The sequence below is a fragment of the Athene noctua genome, chromosome Z (assembly GCF_965140245.1).
Source record: "Athene noctua chromosome Z, bAthNoc1.hap1.1, whole genome shotgun sequence".
NCBI lineage: Eukaryota > Metazoa > Chordata > Aves > Strigiformes > Strigidae > Athene > Athene noctua.
In genome coordinates this window covers 14527680-14551261 of record NC_134077.1, presented here as the reverse complement: position 1 = coordinate 14551261, position 23582 = coordinate 14527680, and the positions used below count along the sequence as shown (strand labels likewise).

Here is a 23582-nt window from a genome sequence, read left to right as displayed (position 1 = left end):
GTAACAAATAGTAATGGTCAATTCCAGTGATGGAACAGGCTTTCCCCCATCATTTTCATCTCAGATCTATTTGTACATCTCTAACTTCCTAAACTCCAAAATTATGTGCAACATTTAATGGCTGGAAGACAGTAAAGACAGATACAATAAACTCCATGCAGAAAATGGTCAACTGCAAATAAGGAACTTTTCAAAGTTCAACAGAAACCTATAGGAATGCCTGCCAACTTCATGATAAGACATGTGAAGCAAAGTAAATTTGCCAAATCAAAGGTGCAGCTTTTTAGCATGGAGATTTTTGCTTTTTCTGTATTACAGCAGCTGTTGGATTCATAAGAGAACTTATATAGATTCATTTCCCTACACTACTGATTAAAATTATTTTTTTAAAAAAAAACCTTCATGCAGTGACCAAAAAATCTTTTTCTTCCTGAGACTAAGAGGGCTTTGACCTCACTAAGCCTCAGGGCAGGTCTTAGGAATAGTCATGAAGTAGAAGCTTCCAGACTAATAGGTTTCAAATTTGATATTTTTTTAAAAAAAGTCCCATATACATTAATACACATACGTTCACACACATCATTACCCTGTTTCTCAGTTAAAACTCTTTAAATTTTGAAACACAAATTGATAAACTGGTGTTCTTAGGAAAAAAGCAGTGAGCTTTTAATTGTTTAATCCAGAAATGTCAGCCACACTGAAAAAGTCCTGTAAAGCTCTGATGGATCCAACAGTAGCCTTTAAGACGTTACTGTTACCAGTTATCTGCCCCACTCCTTTAACTGAGGTTATCACCTGTACCAGAAGGGAATACTCATTCATATTTCCACAAGAGCATTTCATTGTTCAATGCATCACCATAAGGCACTAGTGAAGGTGGTTTGCACTAACCTACCAGAGCCTAACCTGAACAAGTCGGTTAAGAGCCAAGCAAATGTTTTCCTTTGCTACCCCTACTATAAGAGGAATGCAGATGGCCAGGAGCTGTGATGCCTTAAACAGCTGTAGCTGGATCAACCAAAACTCACCTTTCAGAGCCCTCATGCTGAAGGCTCCAAGATTAAACAACCAAAACAATTCAAGTAGGACCAATTTTCTTGCTTGAACTTCTGTAACTGACCAGGCTCAAAATGCTGCTGCTCTTCATCGTCCAAAGCGTCAAATTGTAAGTTGAGAATATACAAGTAGATGATCACATCACAACTTGGCATACATATTTCCCCTAAATACAGAGCTCTTCTGATGCACCTTCTTCATTTCTCTTGACAACTGAATACTGATGTTTTAGTAAGTTATCACAACCACAACCTGTTGACATCTTATCTGAGAAGAAAGGCACACCTTCAAAGTTCTCTTTTCCTAAACGGCAAGGTGATTGCAGACAGAGTTACAGATAACTCACAGATTTCTTCATACTTTCTGTGCATCTTGATGATGATCCTCAGAACTAGACTTGATCATTACTGTTTTGCCTCTATGAGATTTCTGGATCCAGGACAAAAAAACTGGCCCAAGTGTATGAAAATATCAGGCTGAACTAGGGCATAAAAGGTAGGATGATTAGGTAGTACCACTATCTTCATGAAGCACAATGAAAAAACTCCATTGAATGAGAACAAAAACTTTTTAAGTTGCCATGGTAACTGCAGAAATCTGAAAGCTCAAATACACCACTGGGCTGCAAGGCTTTACAAAATCTTGAACTTACTTTGAACTATATGAGAATAATCAATAGAGAATCAGATAGGTGATGAGAGAGTAACTACCCTCTGAAAACAGATGTCTTCACACCTTCTCTTTCACAATCAAATATATGCAAGTTTACATACATCTGCTTTGTTAAGTCATGAGTTCCAAGACCCGTTAGGGTTTTGATGAACAAATGAACTTAGGAATTTTTACAATATCCACTCAAATATACTTCATATCCTTCAAGGCAGCAGTATCCAAGCTTCATCCACTTCATTCCATAAGCAGTAGAATTTATTTTTATTATCAGGATCTACAATTTTGCTAAAGTATCAAACTAATGTTTTTCTTTCAAATTCTGCAGACCTAGATGTGAAGCTTGCCACAGTTCTGAACACGTAGGCTTACAAGCCCTTGAGACCAATGAAGTGTGATCGGGATCTTTATGCTTCGCTCTTTGTAACAGTTTTCATAACTGAAATAGGTAGTAAGCCACAGAAGAGCTTTCTGACTATATTAGAGATTCAGGTATCCAAGTTTGCTGTTTTCAGATTCTTTTCTCTTGAGAAGCATGCTCCTCCCTGTACACACACACCCCCCGGAATGTAGATACATCCAAAATATATATTTTGTTCAATTCCTTGAACAAATCTATGACAGTTCAGAGCACTGTCTGATCCCAGTTATTCTCTTTTGTATACATCCTTTTGTCTTGGCAAATCTGCATGGATGTTCTCTTTACATTGCAACATGCTCACCAAAAGGCAGTACTTTGGTACTCAAAGCAAGATCATAAGCTATCTTATTCTAAAAAACAGTAGTGATGTTCGGTCAAATTAACCAAGTCACTCTGATGCAAGAAACAAAACATTACAGGAACCACAAGTTTGAAATGGAAAAAAAGATTAGCTGGATTTCCAAGTGGTTAGCTCTCACCTGTCCTCTTATGAACAGTTTTCCTGAAGACAGGTTGTGGCCTTCATCTTTGGAAATATCTCTGTGTTAAAATGCAGAGTACTTTCAGATATAGAAAAAAATCAATTCCTGTGGAACCTTTGTGCAAAAAATCATTGCACTGGAATAACCACAGATACCTTCAAAAACATTTCTGCTGAAACTGTGAGTCAATCATGATTTGAAGAATATCCATCCTGGATAAAATGGATAATGGATATGCTTGGAAGCTAAGCAGCTGGATGAGGAGAGCTATATAAAAGAAGTATCTCCATTCTTCCATTTAACCTGAAATCTTTCCAAAGCCTCGGCCAGAACAGCATTAGTGCTCAAGTCTCTGATGTTACTGCTTTCTTGCAAACCTCATGATTGCCTTAAATCCAAGATGACACTCAACAATTGAGTATAATAGGATGATAGCCTAAAACTCTCTAGAACTGCTTATCCAAACAAACTGAAGTGGACCTTCTGTAAATATTTGTGAAAAGGTAACAAGTCTAAATAATAGCCATGTGTATGGTTGCTAAGCTTCATTTTAGCAAACTGCTAACACTCTGCTCTGTTAACACTGGTTGGTAGACTCTAAAATCCAGAGATTTCTGAACAATCTCAAATGATCTCAAAGACACAATAGATAAATTATTACTTCCCCATTTACACCTTGTAAGGGATGCAACTGGAGACTTGATATCCAAGATGGTTAAATGCAAATGTATGCCTCCTCAGAACCACAAAGAAGACTGATCCTCTAATACTGAATTCTGGGTGAACCAATTTGGATGACTCTAGTACAAACTTTCTTTTTTTAAAGCATAACAATTAGGAGTTCTACATTCTAAAACTCTAACACACTTCAGAGATTACTGAGATATGCTTCCACTAATTTGAAATACCAGTTATTTGAATTATTTAAATCAGCAATGAATAAATTTCACATATACCAGTCCTAAGCAGTTATTACTTATTGTCAAACCTTCCATTTTTTAACAACATCAGAGAGAAGTCAGCCAGAGGCCAATTATAAGCTTATTTTAGTTAAGCTAAATCAAGATTAGGAATTTTCAACAGGTAACACATAACTATACATCTAAATAACAAATCTATGTCTACTGACAACTGTTTTCTTTAGTTATTTTCCACAGATCTCTTCAAAGTTGTCCAGGTGCCCTGTCTCCCCAACCAACATTGTCCTGTAGACCACAGGAATCTAAACCAATCAATCTAGTCTGAGTACAAGGAAGGTTTAAAATCAATGGTACTGATGAATGACCTATCAATGGAGTAAGGGCAAATATTCATTCTTATCTTTCTACTCCTTCATGAGCATTACTGACCATGAGAGTTTGCTCTCACCTGACCTGACCTTCTCCAGAGTCATATTCCAATAAACAAAGAACTGAACAACCAAAGAGAACTTTCCCCATCAGTAGAAGAGATTCCCACAGTACTAGGTTCTCCCCTTGAAGGAGAGACTCAGCAAACATGAGCCAAAAATTTTGTTCTCACTGCTTGCTCCCTTACAGAAGAAGCTAAGAAAGTACAGTCATGAACCTGATATAGGAAGCTTTATAGAAGAGAATGTAATTCCAAAGTCTCTGAAGCAGAGACTAAAGGGCTTCCAGCTGCTGCAGTTCAGAGGAAGGGATTTCTGAGAATCTGAAAAGAAACAGCTGCTAATTTTTAGAAATTCATTAAAAGACTTTATCAAACTTCTCGTCACTGTGCAAAAAGGAAAGCCCATCAGGAAGGCTGTCCAAACTCATTCAGAACAAAACAGACTCCAGGAATCTTTCACATGCTTTTAGGGTGTAGAGAGAATCTTCATTTTGGCAAAGTTTGCTTATTTAAAAAACAAAACAAAACAAAACAAAACAAACCAAAACAAAAAACAAACGACATAATCAGCATAACTGGAGAATAAAATATTATCTTATGAACTTTTCTACTTAAGGATGTCTGTCTCATTATTCCCTGTCAATTATAGTAAAGCAAAAGAAATATTACACTAGAAAATTAAAAGAATTGAACTACAGAAAAGTATAATCAAGTACCTACACTTGTTTAGAGATTGGAATCTGTAACTTAACCTCCTTGAATTTAATATTGCTACAAACAAAATTATTTTAATTTATTTATGAGGTAAATTTTTCAACACAAATGCTGGATTTTATCCATGTGATTGCTTCATGAAGAATTATAGTTTTGTAAACTCAATTGTTAAAATATCTGAGCAAAACCTGAAGTGCAATTATTTTGAAATACACAATGCAGCACCTAATTGCACAAGAAAAATGCAACGCACTAACAGCAGACTTGATGAAAAATACTTATTTTATGTATCGCTTACAGATTAGCATATCCAATTAGTTTTTAATTCAATTGTATAAACAGCAAACTTTAGAAATAAGCAATGACTTTGAAATCTCCCTTCCTGCTGTTGATTTTATTCTGACATCATACCCTGCACTCAAAAATATCCTCAATTAACTAGATCCACTAACATTTATCTTGCATGGTAGTGAAAAAAAGTCTGTGTCTTCTTAGGTTGATGTCAGAGTGAACTTAGTGACTATGAACTATAGAAATACTGGGCTTAAACTCTTAATAAGGTTTATTAATTATAAATGCCATCTATCAAGATTTAAATCCATTATAGAGAAGTTACTATCCCAAACAAAATCACTACTGGGTAAGTAATATTATAAATCCTCCCATCCATCTAGCAGGTACAATCAAGGGCATAAGCTACATGCATGTTATATTTAATCTTCTAATATTAGTTTAGCTACAGATAAAAAAAAAATAGACTTCTTACCAAACTGCTAAGTTTTAGTTATTGTTTCTCTACTACCCTATGTAAAGCACAACAACTATGCCTCTATTTTTTTAAATATGTTTTTTACTCAATCAGTATTTCATTCTTTATAAAAAATACTTTTAAAAGTATTTCCTTGATATATGGAAACATTGCAGCATTTTACGGCAATTTCTTTAGATAGGAGAGGCAATTTTTGCCCTTACATTCTTAAAACACACCTAAACATACACACACACACAAAATCTCTGATCTATAGGAACTGAAAGTAGCAAAGCTGCTTTTTCTTGGGGAAACTATATGAGGTGCCAGTTTCATCCACTACATCACACTAAAAATGCAGACCTAATGGAAGCCTGTATACACAAAATACATGATACCTAATTCTCACATTGTCCTACTACACAGACACACAATCATTTATATTTCACACTGTCTCATTTCATTTTCTGGTATTAGCAACTGTGAACTTCTTAAGGTTACTATGAAAATGACTACACCTGTAGCTTCAGTTTTAAGGAAATAAAACCCCTATAACATATTTTTAGAAATGAATGCTAATATACTGGATATAATTACACATTCTGTCATTTCATTAATTGGCTATATAGAATTAGATGTAAACAAACTATTCATTCTTAATAGTGTTCTATTAGTTTCCTCTTTGGGGAACTTCTGGGGGGAGATGGGTAATGGGGAGAAAGGGAGAGGAGCTGAATAAAGAACTTAAAAGGTAAGAGAAAAAGGTTACTTACCTATAGCTGTAGTTTTGAGAGTTTTGCTCCGGCAGATTCACACTCTTGGGATGTGTGTCTCTGCTGCTATGGGCTTGGAACGAACTAAAAAAGAAGGGCCCACAGCAGGCATCCAAATGCCCCCTAACTGATCCAATTATTGGAAATAAGGTTATTACAGCTTCACTTCTTCCTAATTCAAAGAATCCACAGTAAGATTCCAAAGAAGTGGGTAAAATGGATCCTCAGAGGTAAAATATATAGGGAAAAAACCACAGATACGAGTAGGTTTGTCTCATTTAAAAAATGCTTCTAATGTTTTTGAGTTTTAAAAAAAAAAATATTAGCCTCCCAGTGAAATGGTTAGTGATTAATGATTTCATTACTCTTCTCACAAGCTCCAGAGAACAGTGCCTTTTATAAGTAAAAAAGTTTTACAAGTAACCTTAATCTGTTAGGACAGCTGCATTATATAAAAGTGTCTTTGAAGTAGCCTAAAATCTAACACTGAACAAACAATACTATGTATGGAAGAGCTCAAATTAAAATTTAGCAAAACTGAATAAAATAAAAAACTAAAGCAATTTGAAAAAAGAGTATTTGTAAAAGATGGACTACTTTCTGTTTTTTCAATTAATTTTCAAGGTTATCTTCCCTTTCCCCTTCCTAGAAGACTCAGTATTCCTTTTAATATAATAATATTTAGTATCTTAATATTTAAAATACTGATATTTAATATATATTTTTTTTTTAAATTCACGGTATTTGGGGTTTTTAGAAAAGCATGAAAGGTCTTGAAGTATAAAACTCGAACCTGAAAATTAATTCAGTAGCAAGGGTCTAAATCCTTAATGTATTGTTCTAGGAAAAGTTTAAACCAAAAGCGACTGATGAGCTTTGAACTACTTGGCTATTCACAAAAGTAGTCCACTTGTATCTGAACAGTTCCAAAGCATGAGTTAATGCAATGAAATGAGGTTATCAAAAAGAAATTTCTCCCTCAACATCCCCCACCCCCAACCAAGGAAAAAAAAAGATTCCTGAGAAGAACAGAATCTCCTGGGACATAATTTTCTAAAACTCAACAGGATTTCCTGTACTTTCTTGGAGTAGTCAACTTCAGAACGTGATCAAAGCACAACTCCAGTTAAGTGAACAAACACAACTCCAGTTAAGCGAACAAAATAGGTTCAGAATATGGACTTCTACTTGTTTCAAAAGTATTCAACAGCACAAATCGTACAGGAAATGTGACTGCTGATGGTGATTGGAAGAGAAGAAAGTGTCTATGAAGCTTCATTACCTTTCTAAATAAATTCTATCATCAAAATATCACAATGCACCTAAGCAGAGGATCGTTCACTTGGCAACTGTTGTGGAAAAAGATAATCCCATGCTGTATTAGCCCTTCCAAATCAATTGTTTTCCAACTCAGATAATCTAAATCTTGATAAATAATAGCTGGATCTATCTGTAATACTACAAATCCTTTCAAAGAGATGATGTAGTATTGATTGACAACTTGTATCTCATGAGTGTATAGAGGCCACTGTGAAGCGGACAATGGGAATTGAAGTCCTGAGGTATGTCATGATCCATGGACACTTACTTGTTCTGAGGCTATTAAACATGACAGATGTTATTAGAATGTAACTTTTGGTGCCAAGACTCTTATCTCCAAAACCTCCAGCTACTCCTTTCATTAACAAATACAGACAAATGACTTGCAAAATTAATCAATACAGAGAGACTTCCTTGATGGAAAAAGTAGGAAGAGGAGATGGACTTTTGTCCTTCCACACAGAGGAAAAGGATGAAACCAAGTTTTTCAAACTTCACACCTATCATGATGAAATGATTATATAATCCACTTAATCCACGATCAAAATAGACCAAACCTGTTAGAATTATAAAAACAGAGCTCTGAAAAGCACTCAGACGTGAGGCAAAAGGTCTATATTATAAAATCACTCCTTATGCATATCTGATATACAGTAGGTCAAATCTGCCAGACTGTGCATTAGTGATTTTTGCACTAAGAATTCCTTTTTCAGAAAGCAAAAGCATGACAATCAGGTTCCAGAAAGATACACTGGTTTTCAAAAAAGAAGGCACTTCTGCAAAACCCTGTGTTATTTCCACATCTGAAACAGAGACTGCCTCCCACTTTGAAGGGCTTTGTTTGGTGGAAGCTGGATTTTTAACAGTTTTCTTAAAATTAACAATTTATTACAGAAAGTACTATCATTACCAAAGGGCTCCAATCCCCATTCCCCATCTCTACCAAACATTATAAAAGGACCTCAGCATTAAAAAAAAAGACCATAGCATTTCTTTAGGGAAGAGTAGCAGTTGTATAATTTTTAACAAGACCTGACCCCCTCCCCCCAATCTCTGCCTCTCCTCTGGAATACACAGTTTCATCACACTAGTGGTTCCAAGCCTCAGAAAGAACATATCATATCCAACTAAAGCCTTACTGTTAAAAAGAAAGCATCTGAAAACTTTTGACAAAGCATAGTACTATAGAGATTTCGTGTCTTAAAAAAGGGCAGAAGAGACCACTAATCTTCTGTCAGAATTGCGAGTACAATTCTGCTCAGAGTAATTTATGGAAGATGACAACATATGCCTACACAAAAAGCACAGTATTACTGTATGTATTACCATGTCACAGTTACAGAAGCAGCAAAGATGCTTTCATGCAGATTTTAGCATGTGCTAGCATCTTGAGTTCAACACTAGAGGAACGCTTGCTATTGTGTCAAGCATCAGCTAGCACTACACATTCCCATTCTAATTAGACCAAGTATGTGTTATGATTCAAAAATGAATGACATATTTAGGAGTTATTGGATGTATTTCTAACAGATGTAATCCTACAGGAACAACAGAGGAAGCTTCCTCCTGCAGTCACACCAAGCCAAGCAGCTGTAACTAGAACAATCAGTGTTCAACTCACAGACATGATACAAACTTACAAGCAACAGCAAAAGCATTACCAAAAAAAAAATAAGCATCATATTTCTCCAAGGTAACAGCTTTTCAGGAAATCTGTCCCAAGACTGCTAAAAATCCTTCCACTCAATACTATTCATTCAGGGCTGAAACCTTAGCAGCCAAAGTGAAAAAAGCTGCTGTCGAGCATAGGGGCAACTTACCACCAGTGAATAAATGGTGAACATTTGTCCCAGTATAAGGCAGCAACTCTTGCAATAACAATTGCAGGAACTCAGGAAGAACTGAGATCTGCCAGTGGACACAGGTAGAAGAGAACTATAAGGTTGGAACTATTATTTGGGAAGATGGTTATGGAACAGTGGTGAAGGGCTGAGATCACATTCTATAAAAATCACTCCCTTCCCCAAAAGAAACAAATCACAGCCTGTCTGTGGCTATGTAATTATAGTAAAAAAAACTTTACAACTAATGCTCAATGTTTCCTGAAAGCCAGAACAAAACAGAAAGTGTGTTTTAGACTTGTTCTAAGTGTTTGAAGGCTGTGGTGCACCATCAAAAACACAGTGCATTTTTCCAGATGCTTCTCAGCTAAGAGGTGCTGGAGATTCTACTTGAATTGTGTGGATATAGAAGTAGCTTCTGAAGTATTAGGAGACAGATCACAAGCGCTTAATTCATAAATTCAAAATTATTAGAAGAGATAACAAATTCCCCATTTAATTTCATTGAAATTAAAGACAGTAGACATCTCTTTTGAGGTGAGCACACATTTTCTCTATATGTTCACAATGTTTCCCCAAAAGACTTGATTTGGTTAGCAAATAACAAATAGCTAAGGAGTTAATCCCTTAATTGCAACAACCACATTTACAAAGCACACACACACACAAAATCTCTCTGTCTTCCCCCCCTCCCCTCCATCCTGGCATCTTAAAACAGAAAAAAAATATTTGAATAGGGAGGAAATTTGTGCTCTGGTCAAAGACTCAAACTGAATGTAAATTCAGTTGCATCCATGCAAGTATGTCTGTAATTGACCATTTTCACCTATGAACTTCCAAAATCATAATCTGTACCCTTTTCCATTTTGCAAGATTTTTCTTGGGAGTATCTAATAAATTAGCATTATATGATAAAAGATTTTTTCTTGGAAGTTAAACACAGTGCTGAAGAATACTTTTAATACTGTTAACCTATCACTACCTAATTCATAAAATACATCTTCAAGATTTACATGTGGGCTTTGTATCTACTTTCAAGATTTCTGAAGTCTAAGACCTTCAAACCAATTAACAACAGAAAAAAAAACAAAACAAAAACCCCAGAGAAGGATAGAATCAATGAAACCAGTTAAAACGACCAGTACAGACACTGAAGTGAATAGAAAACATTTCAGAGGCTCATCTGGTTCTGTGCTAGAGACTATAGAGATATATGGCAGTTCTCTAAAGCTTGTAATGCCAACATAATAATGAATATCCAGTTGAATAAACATTGGAGGTAACATAGTAGTATATATTATGCAATATTTTCACTGTCTTTAAAAAAATATCTGTGATTTTCATCTAACACCTCCTTTATATTAGGTTCAAATGGGGATATGAATAGAAATGGGATAAAAGAGTTTTCCTGTATTTTCTTAAATCAGGCAACATGGGTAGTTAATTAATAATTCAACTCCCAAAACTTACTACAGATTTTAACTTATGGTACTGCCAGGATTTTAGAAACTATAAACAACATCAATTGTACTTCATTCCATCTCATGGTTCAAAATAAGAGTAGCTTAAAAAGAATTCTGAAACATAAGAACTTCACTTTCCATCCATTAAGACCCCAAATACAGAATACCAGATATTAAAAATTTGCATATATGAGAGATTACAGTTCATGTTGGGGGGGAATGGAGATGAATGTCGCAGAAGAGCCTACACTGAGTAAACAGAATTGAACTAAGTGACAATGACAGGAAGGGTTTTTTTAAATATATATATATGGGGTTTATATGCATATATATATATTTATATAATATATATAGTGTATACACACACACAATCCTTTTACCTTTATCTTGCACTTCTTTTGAAAATCGCTCCCTTTCAATAGCTGATTCACGTTCTATCCGCTCAATTTCAGCCAAAGCATCCAATTCTACTTCATCATATGACGTTATAGTTCCTTGTTGCGAAACCTGTTGCTGTGTCTGTACCACAGGAGTTTGAGGTTGTTTTGCAGCAACTGAAGTGTTCTGTTGTAAAACAGGCACTTGTTGTGCCTGAAGGAAAGCTGTCTGTTCATGCTGGGGCAAACACTGAGCAGCGTTTAGTGGGCGGTTAACATCCTGTGGAGTAACGGGTGTTTTAGAAGTCTGTCCTGGGTACTGCACATTAAAAGGAATATCACCCTCTGACACACTGCTGTTTTCCAAACCAGAAAGCATATCATCCTGCTGGTCCATATCCGAAGATCTTACACGAGAGAGTCTTAATGTAAGCTTAGTGGAGTCCTTGGAAGGAGAACTAATGATATCATACATTGCAGCTTTTTCAGTCTGGTCTTTTTCATCCTTGCCTAACTTCATTTTCTTTTGTTTCTTTTGCTTTCTTTCTGGAGAATCTAACAATATGTCTGGGGGAACATCTCTAGGTGATGAATAAGGTGGAGGCTGAGATTGTTGGATTAAAGGTTGTCTTGATCCTAGAATAATAATTCAGAGAAACTGAACAGTTATGTTGTTTCATGTTTATATAAAAACACACTAAATATAACCTACATAATTTTAACGTGTATTTCTACATATATTTGTGTTCACAAAAGGTCTAAATAAGATTGGTAGGAAGCACATCATTCCTAGATCAAGATGTAATCCAGACAGTTGCAGTCTATTTCCTTGAAATTTTAGCAGTCCACTGCAGGCAAAGAAGGGATCATTTCAGAGAAGATGGAACAAAAAAAACCACCACCAAAAAAGAATAAATTAAAATAGTACCTGCAGGTTCAGAATATCAACTATTAGAAAATGGTCAATGAAAGCAAGCTGACTACAGGAAAAGGAAAGATCAAAAAGATTCTTAATAAGGTCCAGTGAAGACTTAATGATCAGTATATAGGCACTAGCCATTTCAGCCACACATTTTTAATAAAAAAGAAAATATAATCAAAACACACACAACTAAACTTTGATTCTGACAGTTCATTTTCAACTTCTTTTTTTTTTAAATTTTAGTTAAGCTCATTCCAATCTCCCTCACTCATTACTATCTAGAAAACACTTAAGGCATTTTTCTACCATTCCCTGTCTTATCTCCCCCTCTTTGTTTAAACATAAGATTTTTTCTTTCTATATGCACTCCTTCCAGTCTATGAGTGTATCTAGTGGAATTTTTAAAAGAGGATATTTTTAATTAAAAGCATTCTCCAATTAATCAAATTTAAAATTTTTGTTTCTCAAATTAAACCAGCTCCCCATAATTGTCAGCCTAGGAAAAAAGAATATTGTCAGCCTCTGAAAAACAGAGATTTTCAACCTGTCCCAATTATAATTTTGAGCTATAATTTTTGGCTTAAAAAGGAATATGGGGTGGAGGAGGGGGAAGCCTATTGGCTGGATCAGTAGGGCCAGCTTCCTCTTGTTAAAGCAAACATTTGTCAAATTCTATTCATCCACTAGGGAATACTGATCTTCAAAAAGCAGTGACTGAGATTATTATTAGTTATTCTGGCTCAGGTCATCGTATGTCAGTACTTCTAATAACAATGAAAAACTAATTGGAATACAGGTCCCATGTGCTTCATTCAAGAAACACCACTAAAAAGAAAACAGATTTATTCAACAGCTTAAATTTCTACCAGATATTTTAAGAAATACTAAGAATCTTTAAGCCATGTAATGACCTGTACATGAAAAAAAGGAATGGATACCTCTAGCAAAGCTTAAATTCACTGAAAGGTGTGCCTTTACTGATGACTTCCTTGCACAGACTGCTATACTAACTGTCTCTCCCTAGTACATTCTGTGAGAAGTCCTATAATTTCTGTATGCAGAGAGCAAGATACAAAATGGATTCATCTCACCCGTTTTTGACCATCAACAACTACTCCATATTCTGCCAATAACATTCACAACATTGGGAAGCCCTGTTTTGACTCAGCCTGATTCTCAAGATCTTTCCACTACTCCACCTCCCCTCCTCAAACTAGATACCACACTCAACAACTGGTACTGAAGTCCTGGCTACATCCTACAAAGATCTCTCACTTGCTTTTCACCAGATTCCCACTCTTGTGATGCCCTCCACACCCCACCCCACCCCACCCACCCCCAGTTACTGTCTCCTTTGGTAATGTACGAGATTGTCTTAGTGTTATGTATAGCAGAAATCATTAGTTACTGATTTCTTTCATGATAATGACTACCACTCAGGAAATACAAGCTGCATTTTTATTTCTACAAATATTAGAGGCAGCTCAAAACTTTTCAAAGAGATCTTACTGACATCTTAGTCTTGAATTATCTCTTAAATTAATACTTCTGAAGTTGCAACAATGGAACATTTACTGTTTTTCACAGTTACACTTTCAAATAGAGGACACAGGTTTGATTCTCCCTTGTCTTAAACTTTTAAGTAAATATGACAAGATTGTTCTGATTGGTATTAATTTGGTATTTGTCATGCTGCAAAATAACACTGCAGCAAAAGATAAGGTGGTTCTTTTTATCTTTGGGTAGACTGGAGGAGGTCAGAAGGATTTCAGTGCATTCCATTGAACATAGTTAGAATCCAGTAAATGAAGAAACAAAAGTAAAGTTTTCCCTCATCTAGGCAGCACTACGAATGGGTATTTGAAACTATCTTCCTCTTGAAGGAAGTTCCTGAAATGTGTCGATAGTAAGGCTTATATGCTGCATTTTAAGAGTACATGTTCTAGAAATAACTTCACATATTTCTGAGATGTCTAATTATGGTTAAGCCTCCAGCAACAAGGAGGCACAGAAGCTACAATGCCTACATATTGAGGTGAAAAGAAATTGAAAAAGATGAAGCATTCTGAACAGTTTCACTCTACTACAGACATCAGCAGTTTTGAACAGGTATTTCACACTGAACAAGTACCACATTCTATTAAACGTTTACAACTTCAGACAAAACATCACCCATTATACAGAGAGAGTTGTGCCTATTACTGTTGAAGTCAAACTTCAACATCTTCTACAGAAGAAGGCTTGAGCCATTATATGTCTGTGAACAATGCTCTTATAAGACTTGTTGATAATAGAAGAAATGTTTTTGTGGAAAGAATACATAGACAATTATGATCTGTTTGCTGAACCAGTCAAGATTTCAAGGTTGAAAAGGTCTGTTCTACAAAATGCTGCAAATGTAGTAAATCATACAATGATTTTCAGAAATGTTCTTTGGGAATGAACTGAATTTCAGAATAGTCTTTTAGAACAGAGAAATATGTAGGCAGCTCTTGAGACTCAATCTACGGCTGTGCAGTAATTCAGGAGAAAAAAATCTGACTTTCTGTAGTGGATCTTCCATGGTATCAGTAAAAGAACTCTGTGCAATTTCTTTTAATATGGCAGGAATATGTAAAACTTGTGAGATAAAAAGAGATTCTCAGTTGGTTTGGATTCCTAACTGGTCATTACATCATTACTGTATAATAAATACTGTTGGCCAGGCAAATAACACCAAAGCTGAGAAGCAGGTAACATTAATAGGAAATAAGGCCTTTGTAGAGTACAAATACATGCATCAACAATACTTCAGAAGTCTTTCAGTAACAGTCATCCTGACCGCCCATAATACTCCTGGGAATGGTTCTCTATATTCAGTAGTTTTCCTACTGATTCCTAGTGATAGGTGGCACTGAGTATGGAAGAAGTTTTATCAACTGCTATAGCAATTTGTTTCTGGGACTCTCTTGACTGATTTCTCATCAAATTTTTCATAATGCAAGCAACTATAAAATGCACTGCATTGACAGTGACTTTGCCTTCTTAAAAATGCAGTTTCAAAACCATTTCTTGGTTTTTTACTCCAGAAATGGCTTCACTTGCTCATTGTGCATCAGGAACTTAGGTAGCAAACAAGTAAGCTTCTGTCCATATCTCCATCTTATTGTATTGTTTTTGTCTGCACACTTTCTAACCACATCACAGTACTTGCGTCTTATTTAAGCATTCATGATACTTTGATCATCTCTAATCTTCTACAGAGAAAAGATCACTTGCCTTTCAAAGCTGATGCACCAAAGTCACATCACTGATGACACTCTTTGTCCTGACTCACATGGTTAAAAAACAACTATTAAGGTTACCAGGAACTTAGGATTCATATATTTTAAAGAATTATTAGCTTTTCACTTGCATAACAACTTCCAAAAGATCACTCAAAACATTATCTTCATATTCCTTTAACTCTCTTGCAGATAAAAGTTTCACAGATGTTGCTGGAAAGTCTGTCACCCATCCTACATCCTCTTTTGCCAGAAGTACCATTCCCTATACATGAAAGTTGGAAAAAACTGCTAGTGAACAAATGAAGACCAATGTCCAATACCTGGTTGATAGCACATTTGAAGAGAAACTTCAGGAACATTCAAGTGTTATGCCTTTTTAAATCCATAGCAAAGTGATCCTTGAGACTCCAGGTAAATTATTTAAGTGGGTACCAAATTGTTGGACAAACCTTTCCAGACTTTTTACTGAAAAAGTCTTTTACACAGGCTTTAAAGAATGCATATGTACTAAAACATATGCATTAGACTGGGTAATATAATGGATTATTATACTTCACATCTGAGTGATTATACTGTAATTAAGTTCCTAAAAGCGGAAGTTGGAGAAGGACAAAAGAACCAGAACACCTATATTGCATTAATACTGATGTTTGTGTATTGGAAAAGCTAAGAACCTGGTGATGACAGAACCTGAGGAACATACTACTACCAAAAGATTTGTTGGAGTGAGTCTAGAAGAGGCCACAAAGATGATCAGAGGGCTGAAGCACCTATGAGGACAGGCTGAGAGTTTTGGGGTTGTTCACCCTGGAGAAGAGAAGGTTCTGGGGAGACCTTATAGTGGCTTTCTGTATTTAAATGTGCTACAGGAAAGATGGGGAAGGACTCTTTATCAGGGAGTGTAGAGACAGAATGAGGGGTAATGGCTTTAAACTGACAGAGGGTAGATTTATATTAGATATTAGGAAGAAATTCTTCACAGTGAGAGTGGTGAGGCCCTGGCACAGGTTGCCCAGAGAAGTTGTGGCTGCCCCCTCCCTGGCAGTGTTCCAGGCCAGGCTGGACGGGGCTTTGAGCAACCTGGGCTAGTGGAAGGTGTCCCTGCCCAAGGGTTGGAATTAGATGTTCTTTAAGGTTCCTTCCAACCCAAACTATTCTATGATTCTATGACTCTATGATTTTAAGAGACTGCAGTTACAAGGTATAAATGGAAGCATGTAATTTCTTTAAATTTAATATGATCCTATTTATCATTTTCACATAAATGGTATGTTTTCATGAAAATGGGATCAGATATATTCACCCTGGAACTCTGGTTAAACCAATGTCAGAATTGCTAATAATCATCTTGAGAATTTGTGCCTCCAGCAGACTCAAAAAGGGTAAACCAGTCACTTCAAAAGGATGGTAAAGGACTGCTCGGAGTATTATACATAGCCTATATGATTTAGGTACATTCTAGAAGAATGATTTTTCTGTAAGAATTGAGACAATAATAAAGAGGTAGTATTCCACAGTGAATTTGTTAGGAGTAAGTATCATCAAATCAGAATAATTTTATTTCATAACACAGCAGGTCTTATGGATTAAAGAGAACTAAGTGATATAACTGGACTTTAGTATGGCGTTCTATATAGCATCTCATAACAATTTCATTAACAAGCTGAAGAATTATGATCTACACAAACATACTGTAAGATTGCAGTATACCCTATTGCAAAATTGTGTTCATAGACTATCAATTGTTCTTGGCAAAAATGGATGCAGAAAGTATAGGTGAACAAGTGCAGCTTTCCAGAGCACTGTCTTAAGAACAGTAGTTTTAAAAAAATTGTCATTAATATCTTCTCATGTTACAGAACTAGAGAGTATTTTATTAATCCAAACATCGTAACACCTTTTGGAGTTAAGTCTTTGAGAGAGAGGCTGATGATTGCTTTTAAAAACAGAATCAAAAATTATAATTTTCTGGACTAATTTGAACAGCCTTTTGAAACAAAAGAAATCAACTGAGAAAAAGCACAAACTTTTTATTAATCTGAGAAAGAACAATTGTAACAACATGAAAGGAAGATAGGTAAGCTCTACAGAAATAGCAATATGTTTAAAACAACTTGGAACACAACTCTAAGTTATCAGCAAGAAGCAAATATATTCTCATAGACAACATTAGTAACATACAAAGTCATCTACGATACTTTTCTGACTACTCATCCTTGTAAGTCTTTAAAAAGTTGTATCTACAACTTAGGACAGTACAACATCAAGACAAATGCAGACCAGTTAGAATTCAGATAAAATCATCCAAGACCATTAGAAGCTCAGAAATGATGACTTATGTAAAGATAATAGAACGAAACCCTGCTGTTCAGTCTGTAGAAGACAGATTAGTGCAAGACATGATAATGTTTTCTTATATGTAAATGAGTGCTATAAAAAAAGGCCATGAATTGTTTTTCCTTGCCCATTGGAAAGAAGTCAAGAAGTATCATGCCTAACTGCAATAAAAATGATTCAGGCTAAGCATCAGGAGAAAAGCTTTCTACCACTAAAAACTGAACAGGTTACATGAGTAAATAAGGTAATGGAATAAACAAACTCCATTACTGACATTTCAAGAAAAATAAATAGATGGAAGTTATTGGGATTGATACTGGTACAGCTCATCCAAAATGATGGTATCATTTTGGCGAATCGCCCAAGTATTTTCCTGCTGTATTTTGTAAAATCACAGAACCTTCCTCTGGAAATCTTCCTCAAGTTTCATACGAGGTATAAAGAAACTATTACTTATTTTGATTAACAATGTTGACATATGTTTTCAAAGAGCATAAGTTTAGGGATGCTCTTAAACTTAAAGGGATAGCATGTGAGACAGCTAAAGAAGAACATATATTTGAGATGTTTTTAGGGGCAGATTGTATTCACTTTCCATGAATTGAATAAATTTCTTCCACCTTTCTTTTGAAGGAGAAAGGGCAAGATGATAATTTTTCTCAACAAGTACCTTTGACATCAGTGAAGTCTGTACTACAGATCTGAGAAGATTCCTAATTCTTCTTGCCACCCACTATACATTCAGAGACCAAGTGTAGAGGAACCTCTCTGGAGAAGTCCTGTAAATCCCTAAGAAAGTAAAAGTAATCCTTCCAAATTATTCAGAAAATAATCAAATACCCTTTAACAATTTCTGGAGGGAATACAACTTACTTCTGGGAAAGAGTGCAAAATTACATAGTTTCTAAGAGTTGTTGCTAGTCTTTACAGATGTTTTCCCAAGAGTTTAGGAAACTGCATGGAAACAAGACTGTAAATGTCTAAACTGTTCTCTTTGGGAAGCAATGGACTAAAAACATGGTGGAAGGCTTTCTTTATACAGATCTTTAGAAGTTGTCTTTAAAAAAAATAATCTTTTCCACTGCTCTGGAACCTCAGAAAAGTAGAACAAATGGATAAAGTATTTTGATGAGTAACTGATATTGTGCAGTGCAACCCACAGAATATTTTATGAGATCAACATGTGAATTCTTCATAGATTAATTCACAGAAATTGATTTTGTAAGAAAGTAGATGTGGTAACAGATGATAGCATGAAATCAGAGCCATTAATCTGTTTGCAGAGCTAAAAAAATAAAGCGTACATAAAGAAGAAAATATAAAGTTGAGTCTAGAACTTCTGGATACAACTTCAGCTGCTCTGGTACCTTTACTGGAACAGAAGTGAAACAAAGATTTCTGTAACACAGAAATTTTACTCCAAGTGAATAATCACTGTAACTCCTGGCATCTCTCAAATATTTGCCTGAGCTGCAAATAAAACTTCTTTCTCATTCAGATTCTGTCAGACAGCTATGTTCAATCTTAAAGTAATTCAAGACTTTGCAATCACATTCTCCAAGTCTCCAGAAGTGCCTACTACTTCCATGTCAATAGTACAGAAATGCAGTCTGTACCTGTACCTTCAGTAATTGCCTCAAGTTTCTATGTCGTATATGAAAGTTTAGATATTGTAACATCCTTGCTAAGGTCTCTCTCTGGACTGATGATGTCTAGTGCCATTCTTTTTGTCCTCCCAAACAATGAAGTATTTTGCTAATTTTCTTTATCAAAGTTTGTGACCTGAAAACCAAACTTCCAAGGGCTAATGAAAATAGCAACAAAAAGCTGAGCATAGATATTTGCTGTTTGTTCATCTCTGCTGGGTTTGTGTGTGTGGCAAGGGTGTTTTTTGGAGGGGACTACAGCAGTGGACCCTGTGAGATGTTTCTCGAAGCTCCCCTGGCTCCAAGTTGGACCCATCTCTGGCCAAGCCTCAGCCAATCAGCAATGGTGGCAGTGCCTCTGTGATGATATATTTAAGAAGGGGGACCTGGGAGGAGTGGGAGTTGTGAGGGAGACACCTATGGAAACACTGAGGTCAGTGGAAGAAAGGAGAAGGGGGTGGGGGGTGTGTCAGAGCAGAGACTCCCCTGCCACCTGTGGTGAGGATATGGTATACTTGGCATTTGCTAGTAGCCATGGTTAATAATTGTGCTAGTAGCCACAGTTGCCACATACATGGGGACAATTATGAGGTTTTGAAACCTGGTTGAACCAGACTTTGAATTGTGGTCAAGTTAACCTTGATTATTGATAAGAGGTTTATTAAACACAAGCTTAGATCTCCAAACCATAGACAACAAGCAACACATCCTGGACATTAAAAGAGAATGTGTGAGATTGTGATGAGCATGCAGAACATCCTGGACCATAGAACTGAAAGTCTAGAATTACTTAACTTGGCAATGAAACTAACTTTTGAGTGTCCTGAAAGTGCACTACCTTCATTGTAATATTAAAAAACACATCCACATGTCAAAAAGGTCCCTGCCCAGGTTAAGAACCTTTCCCTGAGCATGCATAGTAGAAGCATTATGTAAGCTGTATTATAATTGTACGTTAATCACTAACCAATCAGTATCTAATAGGCATGTTTGGAAAAGTACTAACTTCTGATTTTTGTGTATAAAAGGAACATGAAAACCTGCTCTGTGTGTCCTTGATTTGTGGAAAAGTCCACTGAGCACTCAGGCCTGAATAAATGGAATATTTCTCCTGAGTGTTAAGATTGGTTTATTCCAACTGGTAATAGCTTTTCAGGTTAACAGCGAGAGGGCAGGCTTTCCCCCTGCAGCCCACAGAGGTCCATGGTGGAGCAGATGCTCACCTACAGGCCTTGTACGGCCCCATAGCACAGCAGGTGGCTGCACCTGAGGAAGGCTGGTACTCTGTGGGAAGCCCATGCTGGAGCAGTCTGTTGCTGGTAGGACTGCAACACAGAGGGACCCATGGTGGAGCAGTTCATGAAGAACTGCAGCCCATGAGAAGGAGTCACATCAGAGAATGTTCATGGAGGACCATCTCCCGTGAGCCATGCTGCAGCAGGGGAAGAGTGTAAGGAGTCCTCTCCTGAGGAGGAATGAGCGGCGGAAACTGACAACAACCCCCATCGCCTGTCCCCCTGTGCTGCTTGGTGGGAGGAGGTAGAGAAATCAGGAGCAAAGCTGAGTGGAGGAAGGAAGGGGTGGGGGAAGGTGTTTTTAAGATGTGCTAATACTTCTCACTGTCCTACTCTATCTGTAAGTGTTGCTGTTGCTAGTGTTTGAATTAAATTAACGTTCTTTTTCTTCCCCTAACAAGTCTGTCTTTTGCTAGTGACTATAATGGGTGAATCACCCGTCCCGACTCTTATCTCCACTCCTAAGCTTTTTGTGTGTTTTCTCCATCCCATTCCTGGGGGAAGAGAGTAAGTGGCTGCATGGTGCTCAGTTGCCCTCTGGGCTCAAACCATGACATCATCTCTGGAAAAATTATCAGCTCAACTTTCACTCCAAATCATAGGCCAAAAACTCACTGTCAGGTACCCCATGTTCTAAATAACACTGTAAATATCCACACCTCTTCCATACATTTCTAAAATACAATTTTAGAGGAAGTAAATGCAAGATTCTTGCAGCATCTGGCTCCCTCCATCTGGTTTCTCTCCATCAGGGTTCATTAACATCTTTGAGAAGGCAAAATTGAAGCACTGTTAGTAATGGTATTTCAGTTGTGTGCTTTATCAATGGAAATAGTAAAGCTAACACACAGGTAAATCAAAAAGCTTCTCTTGCACTTTTTCAGTCCCTCTAATACTGAAACATTACAATCTAAACTGTATAGATTGTTTTCAGAAATAATTCAACTAGGTATCCCTTCAAAATGGGGTTCTGTAACAGCCAATTGAAACAGCAGCAACTTTAACAAAAAATAATTCAAATATCCTTCTGGCTGAGTAGTAATCGCGTATCTGAGTGGAAGTAGCTTAGATTCACAATGTTGTTAAAATGATAAGCTCCACAAAGAGAGAAAACCAACTCCACTTAGCCTTTGCCGTTTACACAAGTCTTCCAAGTCCTTTAGCACAAGACTTCTTGAAATACTGATGCTGCTGGCATGCTATACATGTACTTCTCACTTGTCACTTGAGCCACATTTCTTCCATCACTGTTTAACACAGTATATGCCCACAGAAGCTGAACCACAGAGATCAGTTAGCAGTCACTGCATCATAGGATAATGCAATGAGGAAGTGACCTCAGGAGGTCTTTAGTCTATTCTCATGCTCAAAAGCAGGCTAAGCAAGGCCATATTAAGCAGGGCTTTACCCAGACTGATCCTGAAAACCTCCGAGGATAGAAAATGCTTAGATTCTCTGGGAAACCATTTCCAAAGCTCAGCTGTCCTGATAGAAAGTTTTTCCTCAGACCTAGTTAGAACCTCCCATTTCAATTTAAATCCATTGTATCACATCCTTCCTCCACAACACTGAAAAGTCTGACTCAAATGTTCCTCATAATCTCATAGGCATGGGAAGCTGCTCTGAAGTTCACCCCTACCAAAGACATCTCTTATCCAGGCTGCACAAGGCCAATACCTTCACCTTCACTTGAATCTTCTCCTGTTCTCCCTCTCCACCTAACCTGACTGTCCAGAAAGACTTAAATTTTGCTTTGGGGCTAAAGAGAAGAAAGCACTGCTGTATCTTCATGCTATTGTCATGTAAATATGTAAGCACTGAAGAAGTAAATTAGCAAGAATATGCCCAAACCCCTACCTTGCTAAATCTTATGTATCTCAGTCATTGCTTCTTAGGGATAATATTAAAAATAGCATTATGCATTCCAGATTTTAGCATAAAGAATTATTTTGAGCAGATTTTTTTCTGTTCCCTCTCAAGTGACTTACAGTTCACCCTATTCCTTCTTCACAACTAAGGTTTTCAGGCTTCATTTATGCTATATGTATTGAGTTCATTGAACTACTTTTAATTTCATGTTCTTAAAATTTCATGATTGCAATTAAGACAAGCTTTGCATGTTAAAACATTTCTGAGCTGGTTAAGAGTTCAATACTCGTAATGCTGCCTTTAAACCATTTCTTATGCAGAGCAACTGAAACCACTCTTATAAAGAATTTAATCCGCATATTGGAAAGGATTTTAAATCCTTCTGTCCTCCATGAATTTAAGCTTTATTTTGAAGGATGATTAGTCAATTTTTGGAACTTCAGAAATTTCTTTTGGATCAGGGCTCAAAATAATTTTGTATCCACAATATAATGACATACTCTCTAGTACTATCTGAATACAGAAATCAGGAGGAATAACTAAATACCTCTTTAAACTCTCTGTTCTTTAAAACTGGGAAAAAATACATTGATATGTATGATTGCTAGACTACCTTTAAGGGTTCCATCACTTCCAGCTGGAGAGCAGACTGACTGTGGTGACCTCAAGGAAAAAGTTGCAGCATTCCTTATGGAAGGATCGCCATCCTGAAGTGACAATGATAAAACATTAACATTATGAACATGAACGCTTGATAAAATAAAGACGAAAAATAGTGCATGTACTGGTAAAATGGATAGGACAAAAAAACATATAAGAATTATCAGAAAAATACTTATTTCCGTAAAAGCCTTTGTATTTTAGATTGCTATTAGACTACTATATAGGCAACATTCCAAAGCACAATCAGCTCTAAGAATAATCTATAACCAGAATATGCACACAAAAATGTATCTATGTATATGTCTTCTAGCTAAAGAAGCACTTTTGGCTTACACTAAGATTCCATTTAGAACTTTTTTGTTACAGGCAT

General features: G+C 36.4%; 1 protein-coding gene across 4 annotated transcripts in view; it reads right to left on the bottom strand.

Annotated features, from left to right (window-relative positions):
- NIPBL (NIPBL cohesin loading factor) overlaps nt 1-23582 on the bottom strand; it is a 158726-nt gene that overhangs the window by 65601 nt on the left and 69543 nt on the right. For 3 of the 4 annotated variants that reach the window (XM_074932678.1, XM_074932677.1, XM_074932680.1), the window contains exons 8-9: nt 23163-23256; nt 11218-11850 (exon numbers count right to left, since the gene is read on the bottom strand). In XM_074932678.1, the coding sequence (XP_074788779.1) occupies nt 11218-11850; nt 23163-23256 (727 nt within the window). The remainder of the gene's footprint in view (nt 1-11217; nt 11851-23162; nt 23257-23582) is intronic. The other variant, XM_074932679.1, reaches the window with a different exon arrangement.